This window comes from Pelecanus crispus, chromosome 1 (genome assembly GCF_030463565.1).
Source record: "Pelecanus crispus isolate bPelCri1 chromosome 1, bPelCri1.pri, whole genome shotgun sequence".
NCBI lineage: Eukaryota > Metazoa > Chordata > Aves > Pelecaniformes > Pelecanidae > Pelecanus > Pelecanus crispus.
In genome coordinates, this window is record NC_134643.1 from 63,959,639 (window position 1) to 63,983,679 (window position 24,041).

The 24,041-nt window shown below is 37.7% G+C and overlaps 2 protein-coding genes across 3 annotated transcripts in view; one reads left to right on the plus strand and one right to left on the minus strand.

Annotated features, from left to right (window-relative positions):
- The first annotated feature begins 20,030 nt into the window (after positions 1-20,030).
- PMCH (pro-melanin concentrating hormone) lies at positions 20,031-21,300 on the plus strand. Its single transcript, XM_009482853.1, has 3 exons — positions 20,031-20,273; positions 20,779-20,980; positions 21,251-21,300. Exons 1-3 carry the CDS (start codon positions 20,031-20,033, stop codon positions 21,298-21,300), a joined length of 495 nt encoding a protein of 164 aa, XP_009481128.1.
- Positions 21,301-21,661: 361 nt separating this feature from the next.
- Positions 21,662-24,041, minus strand: part of PARPBP (PARP1 binding protein) — a 51,816-nt gene continuing 49,436 nt past the window's right edge. The window contains exons 9-10 of one of the 2 annotated variants that reach the window (XM_075708763.1): positions 22,659-22,809; positions 21,662-21,966 (exon numbers count right to left, since the gene is read on the minus strand). In XM_075708763.1, the coding sequence (XP_075564878.1) occupies positions 21,662-21,966; positions 22,659-22,809 (456 nt within the window). Of the gene's footprint in view, positions 21,997-22,658; positions 22,810-24,041 lie in introns of both variants that reach the window. The other variant, XM_075708756.1, reaches the window with a different exon arrangement.

Consider the following 24,041-nt stretch of genomic DNA (forward strand, 5'->3'; position numbering starts at 1 on the left):
AACAGCTGGAATGCATGGAACTCTGCCTAGGGGTGGATGATGAGCCAGCTGAGAGTTTACGAATAAGCACTAAAGAGCAGATCAGTATGGGTGACATTATGTTGAATGTCTGTTACAGGCTACCTGAAGAGGAAGAACAAGTGAATGAGGCCTTCTGCAAACACGTAGAAGCAGCCTCATGCTCACAGGCCCTGGTTCTTATGGGGGACTTGAACCATCTTGATATCCACTGGAGAAACAACACAGCAGGGCATATACAATCTAGGAGTTTCCTGAAGAGCACTGATGATAACCTCCTGACCTAAGTGACAGAGAAGCCAAAAAGGAGAAGTGCTCTGCTGGACATGATACAAACATGGAAGGGCTTGCTGGGGATGTGACTGTCAAAGGCAGCCTTGGCTTCAGTGACTGTGAGATGCTGGTGTTTGGGATACTGAGAGGAGGGCAAAACACAAGATCACAACCCTAGATTCAGGAAAGCAGACTTTGGCCTCTTCAGGGATTTGCTTGGAAGGGTTCCATGGTATAAGGCCATGGAGAGAAGAGGGGGCCCAAGAAAGCTGGTTAATATTCAAGCATCACCTCCTCCAAGTTCAGGAGCAATCCATCACAATGAGCAGGAAGTCAGTCAGAAATGCCAGGATGCCTGCCTGGATGAACAAGGAGCTTCTGGGAAAACTCAAACGTAAAAAGGAAATAATACAGAAAGCAGAACCAGGTACGGGAAATCTGGAAGGAGTAGAGACACTGAGTGTGCAGAGATGAATTTAGGAAAGCCAAAGCTCACTTGGCAAGGGATGCCAAAGGCAACGAGAAGGGCTTCTGTAAGTACAGAAGTGGCAAAAGAAAGACTTGGGAAAGCATGGGCCTGCTGCTGAATGGGGCAGAGGCCCTGGTAACACAGGACATGGAAAAGGCAGAGGCACTGAATGCCTTCTTTCCCTCAGTCTTTCCTAGCAAGATTAGCCTTCCAGAATCCCAGGCCCTGGAGACCAAGGGCAAAGTCTGGAGCAAGGAAAATTTATCCTCAGTAGAAGAGGATTAGGTCAGGGAATACTTAAGCAAGCGGGACATACATAAGTCCATGGGCCCTCACAGGATGAACCCTAGCACTGAGGGAGCTGGCTGATGACATTTTGAGGCTACTCAATAATCTCTGAATGATCATGGCAATTGGGAGAAGTGGATGAGACTGTAGGAAATCAAATGTCACTCCGGTCTTCAAAAAGGGCAGGAAGTAGGACCCAGGGAGCTACAGGCTGGTCAACCTTACCTCTGTCCCTGGGAAGGTGATGGAACAACTAATGCTGGACACCATTTCTAGGCACATGAAGGACAAGTCATCAGGAATACGCATGGATTCCCAAAAGGGAAGGCATGCTTGACCAACCTGATAACATTCTATGATGAAACGACTGGCTTGGTAGAAGAGGGGAGAGCAGTGGATATTGTCTACCTAGACTTCAGTTAGCCTTTCATCCCTGTCTCCTGTAAGATCCTCATAGGGAAGCTGATGAAATATGGGCTGGATGAGCAGACAGTAAGGTGGATTGAAAACTGGATGAATGGCTGGGCCCAGAGGGTGGTGATCAGTGGTACAAAGTCCAATTAGAGGGCAGTAACTAGCTATGCACCCCAGGGTGTAAACCACGTTCAGTACTAGATGCAATTCTGTTCAACATCTTCATCAATGATCTGGATGATGGGGTAGAGTATATCCTCAGCAAGTTTGCTCATGATACAAAATTGGGAGGAGTGACTGGTATACCAGAGGGCTGTGCTGCCATTCAAAGGGACCTTGATAGGCTGGAGAAATGGGCTGACCAGGACCTAACGGAGTTCAACAAAGGAAAGTGCAGAATCCTGCACCTGGGGAAGAATACACTCCATGCTGGATAAACTGTCTGGAAAGCAGTTTAGGAGTAAAGGACCTAGTGGACACCACACTGAACATAAGCCAGCAGTGTGCCCTTGCTGCAAATGAAGGCAAACAGTCTCCTGGGCTGCAGGATACTTAACTTAAATGGAAGAAAAACAAAACAAAAAAAAAGGATCAGAAAATGTAACTGTCCAGTGTCATAGAATAAATCATTGGGGCAGCTGGGATTGCATTTCCGCCTCATGCTCATTTTTCTGAACGGTGCTGCATCACCTAGTACTCAGTTTTAACCTAAACAAACACTTCCATAAGTACTGGAACTAACAAAGCTTAGTTTGCTTCAAGCTTATATCATTATTATGAACTCCAGTTGAAGCTTTTCCTGTAGTTGGAATTCTCATCCACATTCATTCCCTAGCCCCTAAGAAAGCATGAACTGAGACAGAAGCTTGTCTTTCAGCTGGAAAACTTAATGGGTCTCTCATTCTAGCCACTTACTTTAATGAAACTGATAGGAATTTATTTATCTGAAAGATCCTCACTTCTCCTCCACCCCCCAAAACAAATTTGGTTGAAATTGGCAGAAAGGAAGAAGCTGACAACACACTCTTATGAAATCTACACACTCAGTGTGACTGCCTAAGTCTTATTTCCTTAAGGAGTCAGGCTAAAAATCAGCAACAGAAATTTCAACATTCCTTTTTGTGCTAGAGAACATTGAATTTCTTGTGGAACACCCTTCTTATGCCCAATTAATCCCAAGTTTGTTGGGGTTTGTTTGTGCATCTCACTATTATACACAATGATCTTAAGGGGAGAATAGGACAGTATGTTCACAGGAGCCATGATCAGTTGTACTATTTTCAGCCAGTGAAAACTAAAAGATGTTCTGTCAAAAACAAATAGTCTACAAATTGCCTGACCATTGGGCCATGGGGTAGAAGGACAGTAGCATTTTGTGAATTTTGCCCCCTGTTTGCAGATCAGACAGTTAGGTAATAAATTCAGCTTCTATTCAGATACAAAGTTAAATGACAAGTACATTTCTCAGTGAATAATCTACAGGTGAATAAATTACCTAGGTCTAGTGAGGCACAGGTAAAACATGCAGTGCAAATGCTCTTACCTCACATCAGTTTCTGGAGCCAGACAGATATAAAACTAAGAACTGAATGAGATGGTGTATGTCAGAGAGAAGTACTTGCTCCCCGGCATTCTGCTAAAGAATAGGGTTTTTTTCCAAATCAGTGTAGGGTTGTATTACAGTTGAATTACACTAATGTAGTGAGGGTAAAATTAAATGCCAGTGACAAGAGCTAATATTCACCACCAACGTACTAAATTTCCGTAATTATACATGAAGTCACCAAACTGGAACTGGGAAAGAGCTGTTATGTTACTGCCAATCCTATTGTAGTATACTACCTGCCAGAGTTAAGCAGCAGCAGTTGATGAACAGATATACAATGACATTAAAAACCATTTTAGGAACCTTGATGGCAATAGAACAGTGTAACTTCATTGTAACACAGGGCAGTAACAGAGAGCCAGTGATGCAAAATGCAAGGGTTGCCCGAGTTAATCACTGGCTATACTGTTGACATGCTTAAGTTAGAAATGGGGTTAAGTGCTTTGTTGTGATATAAATCCACTTTTCTTTTTATTCTCTAAACAGGATGAAGCAAATGTGATTATTTATCAAGTCTCATTTGCAGCAGTTCTTTGTCACCCCTTCCATGAATAGGATTCCTGCTACCAGTAGTGTCTCACTTTCAGAAGCACTTAGTACAAATATACTTCCACAGAAGAAATTCTTAACGAAAAGCATTTTTATGGCTCTATATATATGTGTGTGTGTGTGTGTATTTGATATGAAAGGTCACACTTTAAAAAGTGTTGTAGTTAAAATATGATAATTGTATACCTGTGAATGCTTTAGACAGGACTTATTTTGACTCTCTTATTAAGTGCTTAACTAACACATTTCACTTCTGGAAGTGACAAATGAACCCCATGAATAAATTACACAAAATCTAATTATGTTATTTACCTCACCCAGATCCCAAATCACCACACACCAGGAAAGCAATGATTAAAAGGATGAAGTTATAGGATTTAGCTCAAAGCTTGTCTTATTAGATAACTACAGCTCCAGCTCTTCTTTTAAACTTTTCCATTTATACCTTAAACTCCTACAGCTGGATTACTACTCATTGCCTTATTATTTTAGAAGGCCAAATTCTCCATAATGTTGCAAACTATTAATATTTTCAAGGACTGCAAATAAGTTGTGGTAAACTAATGAATTAAAGAATATGTGTTCTATAATTTCCTAACTTTTTTGTCAAAATTATCCACCCAAATCCATTTTTATCTTAATTTATCCTTTTAAAATTATCTTAATGTTTGTAACCAGTTTCTTATAACTTAAAAACAGGTACTGTGTACATAGACAACTATAAAAAAACCCCTGTGTTTCTCCACTAGCCTATAGCTAAAACAATCTAACCCATATCTTGATATTTTTGAAAGTGAATTTGAAACATGCTAGCTAAATGACAAGTTACTAGAGCAGATACAGAAATCAATTAGAGAATTCTACAAGCTTTATTACACACAAAAAAAACTCACCAGGAATGATCAGCAAACCTCAAAACTACAATATTTCTTATGAAAAATGCAAGGATGTTTTATTAGATAGAGCACCCCGATTCTGTGTATAAATTATACAGAAACAGCTGAGCATGTTACACTAATGGAGGAATGATAATAGATATAAGGAAAGATTAAGTTGTAGAAGTTAATGAATGGTTCATAACATTTGAAAGCATATTTTTGCTTGTTGTATGCCAGAAAAATATATACAAAATCAAATATAGAATCATAGAATCGTTTAGGTTGGAAAAGACCTTTAAGATCATCCAGTCCAACCATTAACCTACACTACCAAGTCCACACAAAACCAATCAAGGGCAGACTAGACTAAACCATGTCCCAAAGTGCCACATCTACCCGTTTTTTGAACACTTCCAGGGATGGTGACCCTACCACCTCTCTGGGCAGCCTCTTCCAATGCTTGACTACCCTTTCCGTAAAGAAATTTTTCCTAATATCCAACCTAAACCTCCCCTGGCACAGCTTGACCCCATTTCCTCTTGTCCTATCGCTAACTACTTGGGAGAAGAGACCAACACCCACCTCGCTACAACCTCCTTTCAGGCAGTTGTAGAGAGCAATAAGGTCTCCCCTCAGCCTCCTCTTCTCCAGACTAAACAACCCCAGCTCCCTCAGCCGCTCCTCATAAGGCCTGTGCTCCAGACCCTTCACCAGCCTTGTTGCCCTTCTCTGAACACGCTCCAGCACCTCAATGTCTTTCTTGTATTGAGGGGCCCAAAACTGGATACAGTATTCCAGGTGCGGCCTCACCAGCGCCGAGTACAGGGGGACAATCACCTCCCTGCTCCTGCTGGCCACGCTATTCCTGATACAAGCCAGGATGCTGTTGGCCTTCTTGGCCACCTGGGCACACTGCTGGCTCATGTTCAGCCGGCTGTTGACCAACACCCCCAGGTCCTTTTCGGCCAGGCAGCTTTGCAGCCACTCTTCCCCAAGCCTGTAGCATTGCATGGGGTTGTTGTGACCAAAGTGCAGGACCCAGCACTTGGCCTTGTTGAACCTCATCCAGCTGGCCTTGGCCCATTGGTCCAGCCTGTCCAGGTCCCGCTGCAGGGCCATCCTACCCTCCAGCAGATCGACACTCCCACCCAATTTGGTGTCATCTGCAAACTTTCTGAGGGCGCACTCAATCCCCTCATCCAGATCATTGATAAAGATATTAAACAAGGCTGGCCCCAAAACAGAGCCCTGGGGAACACCGCTCGTGGACTGGCTGCCAACTGGACTTAACTCCATTCACCACTACTCTCTGGGCTCAGCCACCCAACCAGTTTTTTACCCAGTGAAGACTACGCCCATCCAAGCCATGAGCTGCCAGCTTCCCAAGGAGAATATTATGGGAGACTGTGTCAAAGGCTTTGCTAAAGTCCAGGTAAATGACATGCACAGCCTTTCCATCATCCACCAGGCGGGTCACCAGGTCATAGGAGGAGATCAGGTTGGTCAAGCAGGACCTGCCTTTCATGAACCCGTGCTGACTAGGCCTGATCCCCTGGTTGACCTGCACTTGTCTGTTGAGTTCACTCAGTATGAACCTCTCCATAATCTTTCCCGGCACTGAGGTCAGGCTGACAGGCCTGTAGTTCCCCGGGTCCTCCTTCCGGCCCTTCTTGTAGATGGGTGTCACATTGGCAAGCCTCCAGTCATCAGAGACCTCCCCTGTTAACCAGGACTGCTGATAGATGATGGAAAGTGGCTTGGCGAGCTCCTCTGCCAGTTCCCTCAGTACTCTTGGGTGGATCCCATCTGGCCCCATAGACTTTGAGCGTCCAGGTGGCATAGCAGATCATTAACTGCTTCCTCCTGGACTGTGAGGGCTCCATTCTGGTCCCCATCCCTATCCTCTGGCTCAGGGGCCTGAGTACCCTGAGGATGACTGGTCTGGCTGTTAAGCACAGAGGCAAAGAAGGCGTTAAGTACCTCAGCCTTTTCCTTGTCCTCGGTGACAATGTTCCCCCCCACATCCAGCAAGGGATGGAGATCCTCCTTGGCTCTCCTTTTATTGCTGATGTATTTATAAAAGCATTTTTTATTATCTTTTACATTGGCCAGATTAACTTCTTGCTGGGCTTTTGCTTTTCTAATTTCCTCCCTGCATGACCTGCATCAAATATAATACCTCTTGCATACCTATCTATGGCAGATGGACAACATTAAAAGTAGAGTTCTGGTTGTTACTGCTACAATTTAAAAATATAACTTCTATTCTCTTCACTCCGAAGATTTTTGCTTATATAAAAGATCAATTGTCGGGCTCCAGTCACACTCTCAGAGATGTGTGCATGAACCTAATCACCTATGCAGGTATTTCTTTTAACACAATACATTTTTCAATGGCATTTTTCAGTCGTGCTTAAACATGATTGCTAGGCAACTACCATGTAGTTGCAGTTTCTTGCTCGTAGTATAGCCTTTTGGATAGTTCACATGGGACTACACAGACTGAAGAGGGATGATGTCTCATTAGTTTTGTGACTATCAAGCACCCTATGAAAAACAATATGTAGCATACTTCATGCTGATCCAAGCTTTATATAGTAAAACAGAGAAAAAAAAATCTGCATGTACTTTTTTTTTATTATTTTAGGCATTATGGTTGATTCATTATTTACTGATTAAATCTCCTTCCACATTCAAAGACTTAAAGGAACAGAAAGTTCATAATTTACCATAGGTGTCTATATGAACCTCTGATTAAACTGAGACTTACCTATCAAAGAACAAACTGATATCTCATCTATTCCCAAAAGCACAGAGCCATCTTCCATGAACTTCCAGAGTGATCCTGCATTTTCAACTCAATGTCAATTCAAAAGGTTCATTCCTTTCATTGGTTCTGTAAACAGAATATCATTAAACAAGATACAGTTCCATTGATACTGGAGCTAATAAACATGCTTGATTTTAATTTACAGACTAACCATGCATCTTAGGAAAGAATATGCAATTTAAAAACAAGCTATGTTTATAAGTAAAGATTACAGGAAAATGAATGAGGATGATAATTTTTGTGAAGGTGAAGAAAAGAGGAGCCATGGTCCTCTTCAGCTGCAAAAATGATGTTAGACATTCAGGTAAAAGGTACTATTGATATGTAGAAATAGCTTCTGTTTGTTCAGCATGCAGGGGTCACATCAAGAAAGGACTTATAGCCACAAGTGAACATAAAAATTTAGCAGTAATGAAAGGAACCACTCTTACTCAAACAAGCAAAACATATAAGCACTCTTCTCTAAATAGGACATAGCATATGATCAGCTTGAAAGGGAAAAAGCTACTTTTAGTTCACAGCATAGCCTTTCCTCAACAGCAAGACCTACAAACATCTCTAAATCACAAACAGTCTTACAGTCTATTGACTTGATTCTTTCCATCTTCACCAGCTGGCAGTAGTGATCTTCTAGGCTTTCCCTTAGGAAGCTTCCAAGGCCATAGTTTATTCTGCCCAGAGTAAAAAATACATCCTTTTTCTCTTTTGCAAACTAGAGTGCTCACAGTTAGAATTAATATTTGCATACACATCTGACTCTCCTACTCCTTTTATAAAAGTAGCCAGCCAGCTCCAAGATCCAGTGTTGCTAGACACTTAAAGGTGGTGTAATATTACAAAATTTATTACTGACCTTTGACTGCATTACCTGCCTTTTGTCACTGCTTGCCAAGACTAACATGCCTAGCATTTGGGGACTCCAACAAGCTAATAGCTAATGCTAGTAACTGCTGTTATTAGTATTATAAATAACTTGACAGAGAAACGTTTACACTTCTCCATGTGAATTTTCCCCCCAAATACCAAATAATCCAACTCCAGGCTGAGTTTTATGCCAACAACGGGTTTTTTTTTTTAAGCTTGTGACATTTTAACATGTAAAATCAGATATTTCATTGTCTGGCTAAGCTAGAAATGTCAAGTCAATGCAAAGATTTCAATGAGACCCATTTCCCAGTCCCAGAATACTCAAAGATATCTAACTTTACCATGTTTTTGTCTATGTATACATTTACACAGACACTTATACTTTAACGAAAAGCTATTGCTGGTCAATACCAGAAGTGTTTTGCATTTCTATTCATTCTGCTCTACGTATGCACTTGGGTCACAACAACCCCATGCAATGCTACAGGCTTGGGGAAGAGTGGCTGGAAAGCAGCCCAGCCAAAAAGGACCTGGGGGTGCTGGTTGACAGCCGGCTGAACATGAGCCAGCAGTGTGCCCAGGTGGCCAAGAAGACCAACAGCATCCTGGCTTGTATCAGGAATAGTGTGGCCAGCACTGGCTGCCTGGAAGAGGCTGCCCAGAGAGGTGGTGGAGTCACCATCCCTGGAAGTGTTCAAAAAACAGGTAGACGTGGCACTCTGGGACATGGTTTAGTCTAGTCTACCCTTAATTGGTTGAGTGTGGACTTGGTAATGTTAGGTTAATGGTTGGACTGGATGATCTTAAAGGTCTTTTCCAACCTGAACGATTCTATGATTCTATGAGCTCTTTTGGACTAACAGTAACTAAATATTCTGGCTGTTTTTGACCAAGGAATGTAGGAAACTTGCATTCAGGCTTTTTAATTCTTAAAACAATTGTTCTATAGCAGATGGTATATACAGAATGTATTAAATGACGCTACTTATATATGTCATGGATTTGACATTTGTGAGAGCATAAGACCTCAACTTCCCACACATGAAATTTCTGCGTGACAGAGACCCACTATTTTTTCAAACTATTGTAAATCTACGCACATACACACAGGTAACAAAACACTGCATTTCCATTTGCAGGTTTTGTTCAACATATGTCATACTTTCCAAAATAAACAATGGAATACTTCATCAACATAAATTTCTTATCTTTATATTTAAAACTACAATTAACCATTACTTCTGATATAAAACTTTCTGTTCTTCTATGCTTTCTATCTCTCCATATTTTCACTATTCTAGTTCATTATCTGATGGTCAAATTCTGCTGTTTCCTAAAACAGGTATATATCTAAGTCTTATATATCTGAGTTAACTTCAGTGATCTCTTTTGGTTGATAAAATGCTTAGTGATTTAACAAGCTTCATCTCTAAATGATTACAAGAAGTAACAAGTTAGCGTTTAAAATGGGAAGGAAATATTATATAAGCTCCTTTTGATAATTAAAACCAATTTTTCATTAAGCACTACAGCTCTCACAAAAATATGTAAAGTTAATGACAATACCTAGCAAAATGTAGAGCTTGCCTATTTCTAATGAAAAAATATTTAAAGGACTGCAATTAAGTACGTCATCGGAAACATGATTTTGCACAATCATCATGTGGCAAATACTGCAGGGACAATCTTGTTCAATATAATCAATGTCATATGTAACTGTTTAGCTTTTGTACCCATTTTAGTATGCTGATGATAAACAATTTCCTTACCATTCCAGAAATGTTTGCCTGTTTATGAAAGAAAATTCAACAACAGGAAAAAATTCAGATGATTGCAATTGATATATTTTTTCTAACATCAAAGCACTGTTGGTTTTTAAGATTATCTATGACTTCATTTACAAAAATATTCAAGAGATTATGTAATCAGAAATGATGGTGCAAGGAGAGTGCCAAATAAGGACCAATACATAAGTGCTATAAAAATAACATAATAATAATGGTAAGAAACCTTTTTTTTTCCCTCTTTCAACTTACATATGTGAGGAGGCGGCAAATGAACCAGCTTGAACCACACTGGACATCTTCATATCTTACCACACAGTTCTTTACATGTTACACCATGATTTCAATAATGTATATATTTAGTTTAGAGCCAATATTACATATTATGCACAAATCAGAAATTAAGTCAGATTCAGAAGTCAAGTACATCATATTCTTTGTACAAAACTGTCAAGGAGTGTGGAACTATACCACATAAGTTGACTTCTCTGTATTTTCTCCGACTTCTGTTTCCAGTCATGCTTAACAACCCTATGGAATGTAATAAATGTGCACTTGTTGCCCACTCATTAAACACGAAGAAAAGAATGGCTCTCCACCACTTTCCATGAATGAAAATATGGCTATATATATATATATGGCTCTCCACCATTTGCCACCAATAAATATAACATTTCCATATCCAAAAGTCTTGTATTACATTTTCTGGAATATTCTATGACTTTATGAAACATATTAATGTAAAATATATTAATGTAATTACATTTTAAAATTACAAGTCATGACAAATGTGTATGAAGTAGAAGTCACAAATACAAATGCTGAGAAAAGTTGTTCATGATTAAAATTGTTCTTGCAAAAAGCAGTGATATTGCAAGACAGATATTTTTGACTTGCAAGACAAAAAGAACAAGTCCATCACTTCAGGTTAAAAATACTTATGCTAAATGCTAAACTCAGACATTTATTCATTAAATAAATGAACAAGAATAATTTTCATTACAAAAGATCAGAAAGAAAACCAGTTCCCTCTGACCACTTATAGATCGTGTTGTTATTAAACTTGCTTCCACTCACTTTTATATCCTGAAGAAAGCATTTTTGTTGAATATCCCAGATTCTTTGGTAGATGAACTAATAAGCCAGGTAGACAATGCAGGTTAAATATACATCTGCTGAACCAGGAGATACGAATTAAAGGAAATTTAAGCTAATGGTACACTAATGTTTAGGAAAACATAAATTTAACAAACATGAGATTCTACTGAAATGTAAAAATGAATTCAGAATTATAAATCACAGAATGGTTGAGGTTGGAATGGACCTCATGTGATCTTCTAGTCCAACTCACTGCTCAAAGCAGGGACATCCACATTATATATGTCCAGTTTGTTTAAATGCCCCCTAACCTGATCCTCCTCTACGGAGGGAAAGTCCTTATTACTCCAGATGCTCCCTCTGGACTCAGGGATGTAGGATTCTTGAAGGCAAATCCTACCAGTAGAGACTGAGGCAAAAAACCAGCATTGAGTACCCTAGCCTTTTAATGTCCTTTGGTGCCCAGTCCCCTGCCCCATTCAGCAGCAGACTCACATTTTCCAAATTCTCCCTTTTTCTGCTGATAAAGCTGTAGAACTAATTTTTGCCCTTCACACCCCTTGCTAGATTCAACTCCACCTGGTCTTTGTTTTTTCTAAGCCAGTCCCCACATACTGTCTCTCTATAGTATCCCAGGTTACCTGTCCCTATTTCCACATCCCTTATAATTATGTTTGGGTTTTGTCAGGAGCTTCTTGTTGATCAACACAGGCCTCCTGCTACCTTTTCTTGACTTTCAGATGGACAGTCTTGAGTTTAGAAGAGGTGACCCAGCAGTCCTAGACCCCTCCTCTCTCCAGGACTTCATCCCATGGGTTTGTCCCAAGCAGAACGCTAAACAGAGCAAAGTTTGTTCTTCTGAAATTCAAAGCTGTGATCCTGTTTGCCCTGTTGTCTTCTCTCAGGATCCTGAACTCCACATTTCATGGTCACTGCAGCCAAGGCCATGCCAATCTTCACATACAGTTCCTAATTATCGGTACCAGGTCCATCAGAGTGCTTCCCCCTCATCAGCTCTTCAGTCAACCTGTGTCAAGAAGTCATCATCAGTGCACTCCAGATGTCTCCTGTGTCCTTGTGACAGCTTGTGACCTGCTGTGTTGCCCTTCTAGCAGGCATGAATTCATAGATTTTATGATCAAATCTGATCTTAAAACCTGATTGTTCCTTGCCAGGAATTGCCTAGTATGTTTATTTAAAATTAATGATTGTAATTATAGATGACATCTCTGAATCAACAGGTAGTGGCAACCAATTCTCAGTCATGGTTGCATATTAGTAATATCTTAGAAATTGTAAATGAGTTCAACTGAATCCAATCTTAGCACTCCAGAAAAATATCTAATGGCTAAAATTCCATTAAACTGCAATTTTTAAGCATGAAATCTGTGAAATGATTAGTATCTCAAATTTCCAAAAATTTTTAATTAGGCTTGGGTAAGCAATGGGCAGATGCAGTCATTTTGGTCAAGAAAAACATTTGTCAAAAACATAGATGAGATTTCAAGATTGTACTATCCCTACATAATAATAATAAAGATAGTGCTGGGGATTTTGAGTTTGTTTTTTTTTTTAATAGGCCTGTTATTTTGAAGGGCAAGCTGGTTTAAAGTGCAATACAGTAAACATGGGTTCAGTAGATGGTGAGGAACAACTATCTATCGCGGAGTTCAGATCCTAAGTAGAACAATACTGGCAAATCACTATATATCCAAAAAGAATCACTGTCCATGCAAAGTGGCAATGAGTCATCCAGCTGAAGCTGTAATCTATATTGGTTCTATTTTTTGTGTATATGTACCACTTCCATTTAAAAAAATTAGGATCACATATATAAATATCACGTGTACTCAGCTGCCTCAATACCCATATGTGTAGCATAAAGGGCAGGGAACACTTTCTCCCTTAGAAGTTACTTACAACTCAATGGCCATAGCAGGCAGGGCCAGCAACAATGAAAACAGAGTATGTTATGGGATGCCTGCTGATAACTTCTCAGAGAATCAGACATACTGTCATCAAGTAACTATTCTTTGAATGTGAATCAATGTGGATACAACTATGAATGGCAGACAGCATCCCCCAAAATGGCGAGACAGAGTAGTTTCAGCTGCAAACAGTACTTTTATCCAAAACTTGACATCTAAATAAATGACCAAGTTGAAGTCATAATGTTTGGCAAAAGTCATTGCAGCAGTACATTTCCCAAAGAAGATAGCTGATGTTGCTTGCCTTTGGGCAAAATGACCCTTAATATTCAAAATATGAAGTATTGCAAACAAGTGCTAAACACAGGGATGTACTAGGTTAACCATTTTAATTTTTTGCTGGGAAATTAATCCAGCCTTACAAAATATAACTTTCTCTAAGGCAAACCTTTCACAATTCAATATCAATGCAAATAATTTTTGATATTTCACTGACAACAAAGTTATCTTCCATAAAAGACATCCCTGATTAGAACAGCTTTAGTTCATAACTGGAATGAGATAATTTAGTTAATTAGAAGCAAAACCAACATGCTTTTAAAGTTTTGTGTAATTCTTTATCTTGTGGCATTGATCTAGTAGACCTTGATGCTCATCTGTCCAGTGGACCGCTACCACAAGTTAACAATCCCGGTGCCAGTGTTTATAGACTTGTTCAAAGCTTGCTGAAAGCACTGGATAACAACAATCCACCTATCTGGATTGTCAACACTAAAGAAGCAGACATCTGCCAGAGTAATTTGGTTGACTCCAACAGTCCCTCATTTATGGGAATTACAAGTCATGCTCGGATAGAGGCACATAATATGTCCAGAAACTTATGTGATTTCTCCTGGACAGCTTCCATTGGAGTCTCCACTGTGACTGCCATTCTGTGCAGTAACTTTTGAAAACTTTTAAAAGTATCTGGCTGTATTTTTGTGTATCAGTGGTAGCACAGTCTCAACTCCAGACAAAGGTAACACAGTGTAGAAACTGTATGATTAACAGCCTGCAACTCCTCTTCCTCAGAGTCTGTGACACAGATGTTTCAATCATATACAAAGTTCACATGCTTGGGATGAAAAAGACCTGACTAATTGATATAACAGAAGCAGATACGATTTGGCTAGATTGCTGGCATATGTAACAGTCAAGAAAAAGTGTTGCAAGCAGACAATAGTCACTAAATCATAATATCACTCCTGGATCTTGGATAACAATCACAAGTATTGCAATAATGACCTGCTGCTGCAATAAAGAGATCACAAATATTGCAAGGTTCTGCACAGCACAGTGCTAATACCATATGAATAGCAGGAATAAACAGTGGAACAGTCAGTATCAAGGACTGGTATGGCAAACAAGATAGAATACCATGTGGGTCCTCTGTAGGTTTTGAATTTCACTTCACAATAACAGAATGAAAAGATATCTGATTCCTCATGCTAGGACCCAGGAGGAGAAAGCCAGCCCCATGCCTTAGGTATGTGACTCAGCTTAACCACATGAAAAGTATACTAGAGCTTTTCTGTGTTCTCTTTAGGCATTACAGCTTCTTGTAAATACCTCTGACCTTTGTGTTCATTTCAAGAATTACTTACAAAATAGCGTATCTCAAGTATGTACCTCACATCCAAAGCAGTGTAAAAATACTTTGTGGACTCATAATGGAATGTTATTGCTTTAACAAGAAACAAGATTCTTAAAACATGAGGCTTATACTCTGTCATAAGAACAAAACATTAGTAGAAACAGCTCAGATGAAAACGCAATTCTTTTAAAAAGGGAATGAAATGTAAAAAAGAACTAAATAAAAATTAACATTATTGATTAAAAAAAAAAATCAGGTAACAAACAACCAAGCACTTTTACAAAATGCTGATTTACTGCATGCCTGGTCTGTGAAAAGGAATTGTGGTAGAGTTGGATTCATTCATCTTATAGCCCCATGTGAGCAGTATGTCAACTCTCACTATGCAAACAGGCTCAGAGGGTTCAGCTTTCTAAAAGAATCTGTGCTGACATGCATGGAACACAAATATACCTTCAGTAGAATTTATGGATAAGACCTGTGACAATATTGGTTATAACACTCCTTTACCTTACCCAAACTTGTTTCATATAAAGTTGCAATTAGAAGAACTACTGCTCCTCTCAAATACAAGCCATGGTCAGTCTTGTGACTATTGTGTATCAGCAATAGTATTCACTGCCCTTTAGAGGGCTTGATCCACTCATGGTTTCAGTAGCATTGGTCCAGCACTTTCAAGAGGCAATACTTCTAAAGAAATTCTCCTGCCTCAGTGCTAATTAGGCAAAACAAATTACTTACCTCGGCACTATCAAAACTGTATGAACAGTAATGGTGAAAAGTGATTTCTAATAATGATTTCTATCACAGGAATTCTAGGAGACTTGCACTGGATAGCCGGGTTCATGGCCTCTCCCAGATATCATGTACTCAAATGAAGTTCAAAATTGCAGTTGTACCTCCTGCTTTTTCCTGTATTTTTTCTGGGCTGAAATCCTTTCATCTGCCTGCAAAGAAAAGGGGCCCAGTCTTCCTCAGCCTCTTTATTATGCTTATAAGGAAGTTCCTGCTATTGGTTGGTTTCAGAAAAATTAACTGTGGCTCATCCACAATAATTTTGTGCACTAGGGACTTCTCTCAGAAATGCAGATTCTTACATCAAAACAGACTAATTCAAACCCTCTTTACAGAATACGAATGTAAGTGCAAAGATAGATATATAAAATACAGTTTGTTTGATGAGGTACATTGACTAAAGAGAAAGTCTACAGAAAGTGACATACACAATTGGGCATTCTGGCAGACATAGCAAAGCCTTCTAAAGGCAGACTGAAGTTAATAAAACTTAAAAAATTACATAAGGATTTCTTCTATACCCTGAAGTCCAAAGCTGTTCCTTGGGTTATGATACTAATAAGCTTCTCTGCTTACATATTTATCTTCAATCTAACAGCAGATAAAAATTTATTTGAACATGCTGTAAGCAATAGGTCAATATTTATAATTCTGATATTCAATTTTTGCCTAGTAGTCTAGCTTTTATACAGCATGTTCACCATCACCGCTGTTTTTTTTCTTCATTAAGAAGCTAATATTGCTCGAGGAATCTTCCTTCCTCTTTCCACTTTACTGATTAATTCAGAATCCCTTAATAGAGTTACATATGGATTGCTTTGCAAAAGGTCTTTTGGAATAAGAAACTTTGCTGTCGGGAGTAGGATTGGTTTAATGGGGGGGTGTGTGTGTGTGTGTGTGTGTGTGTGTGTTTGTTTTTAAAACAGTGAAAAGAACAGTTCAATTCATTTTAGGCATAGTGTATTGGCAAATTATTCCCACCAGAACAGACCATTTTATTCAGTGGTAAGAATCCTAAGGAAGAAAGGACACAATGACCAATATGTCTATCATTACTTTTTGCTAGAAGGAACTATACATGCATTACTCAGTTGTTCTGCTGTACAATTCCTTAAGAAATATGTATGTTTTATACAGTTCCTCCAAACAGAATTCTGAAATTCCTTTCAAAATAACAAACAGCAGAAAATATTTTAAAGTTCTCCCAACTGTGAAATTATTTGTAACACAAACAAATGCAGCATTTCATTCTGTAAGTATATAGTCTATAATTCAACAGCAGAGTGAAATGCCTCTTTTGGATCTTGGGCAGAAATTCAGTAAAGGTCACCTAGTTTGTGGGGATTCATCCCCACCCTTTCCTTGTACATTCTCCTGCCACATAAACAGAAACTGACTTTAAGTTCTCCAAATATTTAGAGCTGTGCTCCTGCACAAGTCCAGAGCTGTCCCATTATAAGCAGCATAAGCCTACTTCATAGTAAATCAACTTGTTGATTCTAGGTGACTACCAGTTCAGCAGGGAGGAAGAATGAAATAGTGCTGAGACTCTTAATTTCCTACAGTCAATAATGAAGTGTGCTATGTCCTGTGAACTGCTGATCACAAGTTCTCTCCATTAACAGCACAGGGAATCTCCACTTTAACACCTGCTTGTTGGATTAGGGGTGGGAATTGTTTGGAACTAAACCACTTATGCTAGGTATTTAGGATAGACAGTCTATATAATGAGGTGCTAAGGTCACTGAAAGAAAAAGTGTCCACCTTCTAGAGAAAGTTCCAGGCCCTGGGTCCAAAATGAGCAAATACCCAAGAAGGGGTTGGGATTTCAGATACAACTCATAACCTCATTACTTCCTACTGACCAGCTGTAGCCAGCTTCTTGTCAAATGTGCTTGTTAGATCCCATTTATATTCTCAATTGAAGCAATACAACTGGCTAGCCCAAAAGCAGTATAGAAAATCTAGAGTTCCTCTTCAAGACTTAAGAAGGAAGTGCAGTTCCTAAGCAAATGAATCTTTTCTGGAATTTTACCTCCATTTGTATCAGTGCTAAACAAAATGCACAAATCCACAATTAACACCACCCGTCTATTCTTTTTACTTTTTCTATTTCTTTTTTTTACTCTGTCCAAGATCATAAGAAAAATGATCAGGGGAATTCTGCTCTGAACAGGCAGAAGAGTCACTGAATTTATAGACATATGCTATTGATTTCTTTGCAATCTAATTAGGAGGTTCTACTAATTATCACTAGAAGCACCTCAGATTTTCAACAACCCTTAAAAATTAACAGCCAGTTCAAGAAGCACTAGAGGATACTGACAGGAATACCATAATTTTGCCCTGATCTTATATTCTTCGATAGACATCAGCTTAAAGACACAGTAGACACCTAAATAGACACTGTAGATGGACTTTCCAATCGATCCAGGTCAGTTGTTCTTATTTTAACTATGCTTCGTATTAAATGAAAGAGAAGCATTTGAAAGAAAGCCATGTGTGATATATGCTACATACCTGTGGGTACTATAGCTTTAGATAAGTAGAAGTTCTTGCCATATACACAATTACTGGCTGGATAGCTTGCTCTCCAACTCTTAATTCATATACCAACATATAAAGAGAAAGGTTTGCTGCCCATGGCAGCTCCAAAGCATTCCTCCTGTTCTGCCTAGGATGAGCTAAATTAAAACCATCCCATTACAGAGCATACATGGCTTTTGCTTTATTAATTGAACAAAACTGTACAAATACTGAATGTGAGGGAAGAATACAAATTAGCAAAGGGAGGTTGGATGAGAAATATAAAACCATATACAATTGACTTTCAAATTTGTCTCCTCTGTAGCCAGGCAATTAAAGTCAAAGAAAAGAAACCACTTCAGTTGCCCAGAGGCAAGTACAGGCTCTACAGCAAGGAAATGAAAAGAATGAGAAGCAATAATTGTATTTGTCAGAGATGCTCTGCCCAGAAAGGATTAAGTGCACTTTCCTCATTTGGGAGAAAGTGGGTATACCCAAAATGTCTCTTAGTCAAAATCTGCTTAGTCTAGCAGGACATATTTTCCCATGAAAATTCTCACCAAGAAGTTACTTTGGCAAGGCAGTCTGCTTTTCTAGGAAGTTTAGCAGTGAACAACGATTAAAAATACCACAATTCCAACAACACTGGTCAGTTCTTCTACATAACATCCTCGGTCTGTGGATTAGTGTTGTATCATTGACTGTTTTCAGCAGTAATCATTATTATTCTTTCTGTACTTCCCTAAGACTATGCAACACCTCTCAGCAGCACTCATACTTCCTCCTTAGACTTCTTATAACAAGTATAAGGACAAAATGTGTACTTCCTCTCTGACATGTTGTAGACTTGTCTAGACTATTAAATATCAATCTCATTTTCTTCTTCACACCACATCACTGGTAGGCACTAGTGAAGACCATCATAAAATCAGTACAAAAACCCCCACTATTTTGCTAATAAAAATTAACGTTTTGTTCCTAGTGTATGACAGTACAGAGAAAAAACAGGAAAAGCAAAATGGAGAGTGAGGGAGGAAAACATGGGGGAACTGGTACTCTTTCTGCTTAGTTTCTGGTCAATTTTCTAGTGGTTTGCCTTGAGTAGAAGGATGTTCTGCTCCCTGCACTAACCTAAAGGTTAAAACAAACATGAATATAAGAGATGGGAACCAGCTAAGAGGCACACAGCCACTGACTGGGTAGTTTGTATCACTAACATTAAGAGATTAGCTAAATTTGAGCTGGCCCCATTTGCTTCCCAGATAAGGTGTTAAAAAAAAAAAAAAAAGGTGTTATGCAGAAACTCCTACATTTCCTTCCACAGGGTAATAGGTAGACTTCAAAGACTTTTTAAAATGAAAAACTGAAGTTTACTTTTCTTTCTACATTCCTAGCAAGCATATCTGACTATATTATATTTGTATCTGGGAAATGTCCATTTTCAGAAAGAAAATGCAGACAAATATAATTATGTAGGTATTAATAAAGATATCTAGACATAAGCTCTGAACAATGTCACCTGACATAATGGACATCAAAATATAAAATAATTCTTTAACTTTAACATAGTATCAGTCTAAGCTATTGTTAAATTTCAATCTTTTCAACTGTTTAGTGAATCAGTTTTCATCAAAAACTATGATAGAACACACCTTTACAACAGTCCTGCTTACTTATGTAGATTAGTTTCTTTTCTTAAATTGCCTTAACTGGAGGCAAGGCTTTATAAACACCACAAATGGACATCACTTTCTCTGTGAACTTTGTTACACTGATCCATCAAAAAGAACTAATCTGTGCTGTTCTAAAAACATACAAAGAAACAAATTATCCATGCTAAAGAAATGTTTAAGTAGTTCTAAACAACATGGGATTAGAAGGATTATAGAAAAGGTTACTCCTTAATATGAGTCATTTTAAAAGAGTGAACTCATCAGCCATTGAAGTAGTTTCCATTCAATCTGTAAAATATATAAAGCGGGCACAGATGGAGAACATATTAATTTACAACTGGAAAAGCTTTCTTAAAATTTGAAAACTGCTTAACTTCTATGCCAGCTTTAAGTAACTAAGAATGTGTGTCTCATCATACATGTTAATTCTCTCTCTCTTTTCTCAAGGTTTTCTACTCTCAGTTTCAAAATCTCTACAAAAGGTAGAAGATGAAGATATGTTGCTAACCACGTTAACACTAGGAAAAACTCTTCGAAATGGAGATAGAACTGCAAACAGAGGAGCTATACCTTTGCTGAAGCATTATAAGATTGAAGACAGCAGTGTTTTGGATGAAGAGGATGACAGAAACATGAAGTTTTTGGTGAGTTTTCAGTTTTACATTTTAGCTTGATTGCAAAATGGAAATTCTTCTTATAGCCCTTTAGAAAACAAGTACAATAATTTAAAGCAATAACCTGAGGAATATAGAAAAAATATCAGTTTAGCATACTATAATCAAGAATAAATTTTCAACTGTAAGTATCTAATTCCAAGATTTTAAATGTAACTTGGGCAGTTGAATAAGAGAAATCTGCTTTTTACACAACTATATGTAGCCAAAACTTGTGCTTGAAAAAAACCTATATTTATGCTTGATTCAGCATGTCCCTATATGTAGCAACAGGTTTTTAACTTCAAATATAAGACTCATTATTTTATCATGTTCTTTACCATAAAACCAGTTCACCCAAAGATGTAATGCAGGTCATTACTTTTAAAATATCATCTTTGAAGATAAAATATTTGCACTGCTAAGTATAAAGTATAAAAAGTGAACACAACTGACTTTAAAGATAAACTACTACTCTTGTTTTCCCTTTAAACAGGACACAGGTTCCAGACATGATTTCTTAAATCATGTTATGCCAATCAACTTGGGTAGAAAGCAACTACCTTATCTTGCACTGAAGGGAGCCATGGCTTTTCCAGCTGACACTGAAATTCAAAATATTGAATCAATACAGGAAAGAGAGACTGCAGATGAAGAAAATTCAGCTAAATTCCCTATAGGAAGAAGGGATTTTGATAGTAACTATATTTTCATTTTTTTTACACAAAAATTATTTCATTCTGGTAAAGTATAATGCAATGTCTATAAAGAAATTCGATAAAGGTTCATTTAGAAACTCCATGTCATGTTTGGGATTTCCTAGGACTGATTAAGTCTTGCATTTCCAGTTTACATCTATTGTGATTTGGTGCACAGGGGAGGCAGTATTTGTTAAATTAACATTTCCAGAGGCCATAAAGAATTCTAGTTCTTCAATGATTTAAACTTTCAGATTTTTTTTCCTACAGTGCTCAGGTGTATGCTGGGAAGAGTCTATCGACCCTGTTGGCAAGTCTGAAAAACAATGGTCTACACCACCACCACCTTTGAAGATTAAGCATTTTATTATTAATGTGATTTGAAGTTACCATGTTTTAGTGTGGCTATACATATGCATCCAAAAATACTTTCCTATCGCCCTGTAGGGGGAAACATAATTCATTACCAAAAAAGAACATAGCTGTAATTACTAATGATGTATTCTTATCAAAAAATAAAAGACTTCTGCATAATCCAGACTTGTATTTGTCTAATATTACACACAAGCTACTTCCATTTATTTGAGTATGAAAGGAAGCAATTAATGATTTTCACCGTTTTCTCACAAAATTTTACAACTTGTGAACCAGTCAATGTACCATGTATGGCAAAACAAAAACTTATAGTCGAAAAAAGTGAGTTAATTTTGCCTGACCAGCAATCAACTTATTCTTGCTTGCAGTTTTGCTGTGGTTTTTTCTCCCACTGATTTTGCTGTCCAATTCCTTCTGAGGGTTGTTTGAAGTCTTAGGTCTTTTAGCATTTTTTTGCAAAGATGGTTCACTTTCCTTGTCACAGATTACTCTGTCATTATTCAAATCCATCTGTTCATTCTTGAAGTTCCTGTTTCTTGGCTGACGACTCAGCTTTCCCATTTCTGTATAACTTCTAGTCTGGTGAACATTTTCAGAAATAGTTCCAAGCACTGGTACATCAAGACATGAATTCATACCTTCTGTCATGTAAGAATATAAAAAAACATATGTGAAGAAATAAAAAGTTACCTGGGATTATTCATCCTTCTTCTATCAGAGGACTGTCATGTGATTTTTTTTTTTTTTTTAATTCAAAACTAGTGCTTTATCAGTAAAACAAAACTTTGCTGGTCATTGCAGTTACCTTTGCTATGTGTTCATGAGTGTACTGCCAATTTAAAATGTCATTGCTCAAAAACATGTAATAGCAACTAACTTAGGGAAACAAATTAATAACTTTAAGATTGGAAGAGATGCTTAAAGGGCCTAGAAATTATATATATATATGGTTTATAGTGGAGTAAAACAATTTTTTTCCCTTTTCTGAATGGCAAAAGTATAAGTTTTACTTAGCTTGCTTTTGTAAAATAAGAAGAAACATTACGTAATGTATATAAAATGTATTAATTTTTTTACCTCAAGATAGCATCAATACATTTTTTTTTTCAAACAAATTTATATTTTCAAAGCACTAGCATTACAATTTTGATGGAGAGACATTTAGCTGATCATAGCATACACAGAGCAATGAGACGTCTTTTTCTTGAAAACATATTTATAGCTGAGTTTTACTAGAGCCTTTTTTGATAAGGTTTGAAATACCAGCTATCACATTTACTTATTGAATCCTACTACAGCTTACCTGCGAGATATCCAGCTTTTAAATGTTGCTTTGGCGCAGGATGTATGCAGGTTGGAATTTGGCTACTGCTGAGGAAATGCTGACCCTTGATTTCACTCAACTCATTTTTATATGTACATGCAAACTGAGATTTGATTGAAGATTGTTTCATCTGCAAAGAGCAATCTGGTATTAGCTTTAATTATTTACAAAAGTAAAAGATAACACCTGCAAGACTAGTAAGATAATAAGTTTCCCCAGTCTTCTGTCTTGAAAGCTTTTGATCATGTAAAATACCAAAAAATGAGTATGCTCACATAAAAAAATATTTATGAAGTATTCATTTACAAAGTGTAAAGGCTTTCAAGAATACTAATAAATTATTCTATTAAAGCCCTAAAATAATTTTAAAAAAAATCTTTCTTCATCTCTTTCAAAAAGTTACACATTAACTTTTAAAGCTTCAACATAAGATTTTCTGTCAAAGTTAGCGCCCTTTTTTGATAGACTGCAGACTCTACCATTTTGAGTAGCTGTCATAGCTACTACAGTTAATTATCACACTTCTACAGGTCATCATATCTGATATGTCAGTAATGTAAACTAAGTTTTAATATACTTATACCTAAAACTGGAATATAAAGTATTATTTCAGATCTTTCTTTGGCAAATATCAGGATTTCCCATTTACTCACAAAATAAAGCCATTTCCTCATTGAATGCCAATGTCTAGCTCCACATTTGTCAAAGCATACCCACATAGTGTAAGTTGCCAGAAATCTACAGTATTGAAGAACACTATTCTATCTGGTTCTGCATGCTCATCTCCTCCTCCTAGTCTTGGAAGCAGGTAACTTAGTCTCATAGCACAGATAAATCAAAATATTTGGTTCAGCTACAAAAAAATTAAATAAAATTTTTCAATATATTCAATATATCCATACTTAATGGAATCAATGGTTACAGGTCAAACTTCCTCAGTTTACACTTAAGTTACAGCTTCACATCAGCTTAGAATTTCAGGGTCAGTTTTGTAATTTCTGGTCAGTTTATCACAAAAGCTACAGACTCTGCAAGACAAATTCTGCCCTCACTTCCATTTGGAAGTCTACTGGATTATACAAAAGATGTTGAAAGGTATAGCAGAGAGCAGATAATTACAATATATTTGGATTTTTAGCTAATAATTCTATTACAAGACCACAGGTGAACTCAAATAAATTTGAGCTGAACAGGTGCTACAGTACAAATATCAGGAAAAAGAAAAAGCAAGAAACATTGTCACAAAATAAATGTTGCTATATATATAGATAACAGGAATTATTTCTTGAATAAGAGGCTTACAGCCACTTTTCAGATTCAAAAGTTTGCATTACACAAGTCTACTTTTCTTCTTAACACAAG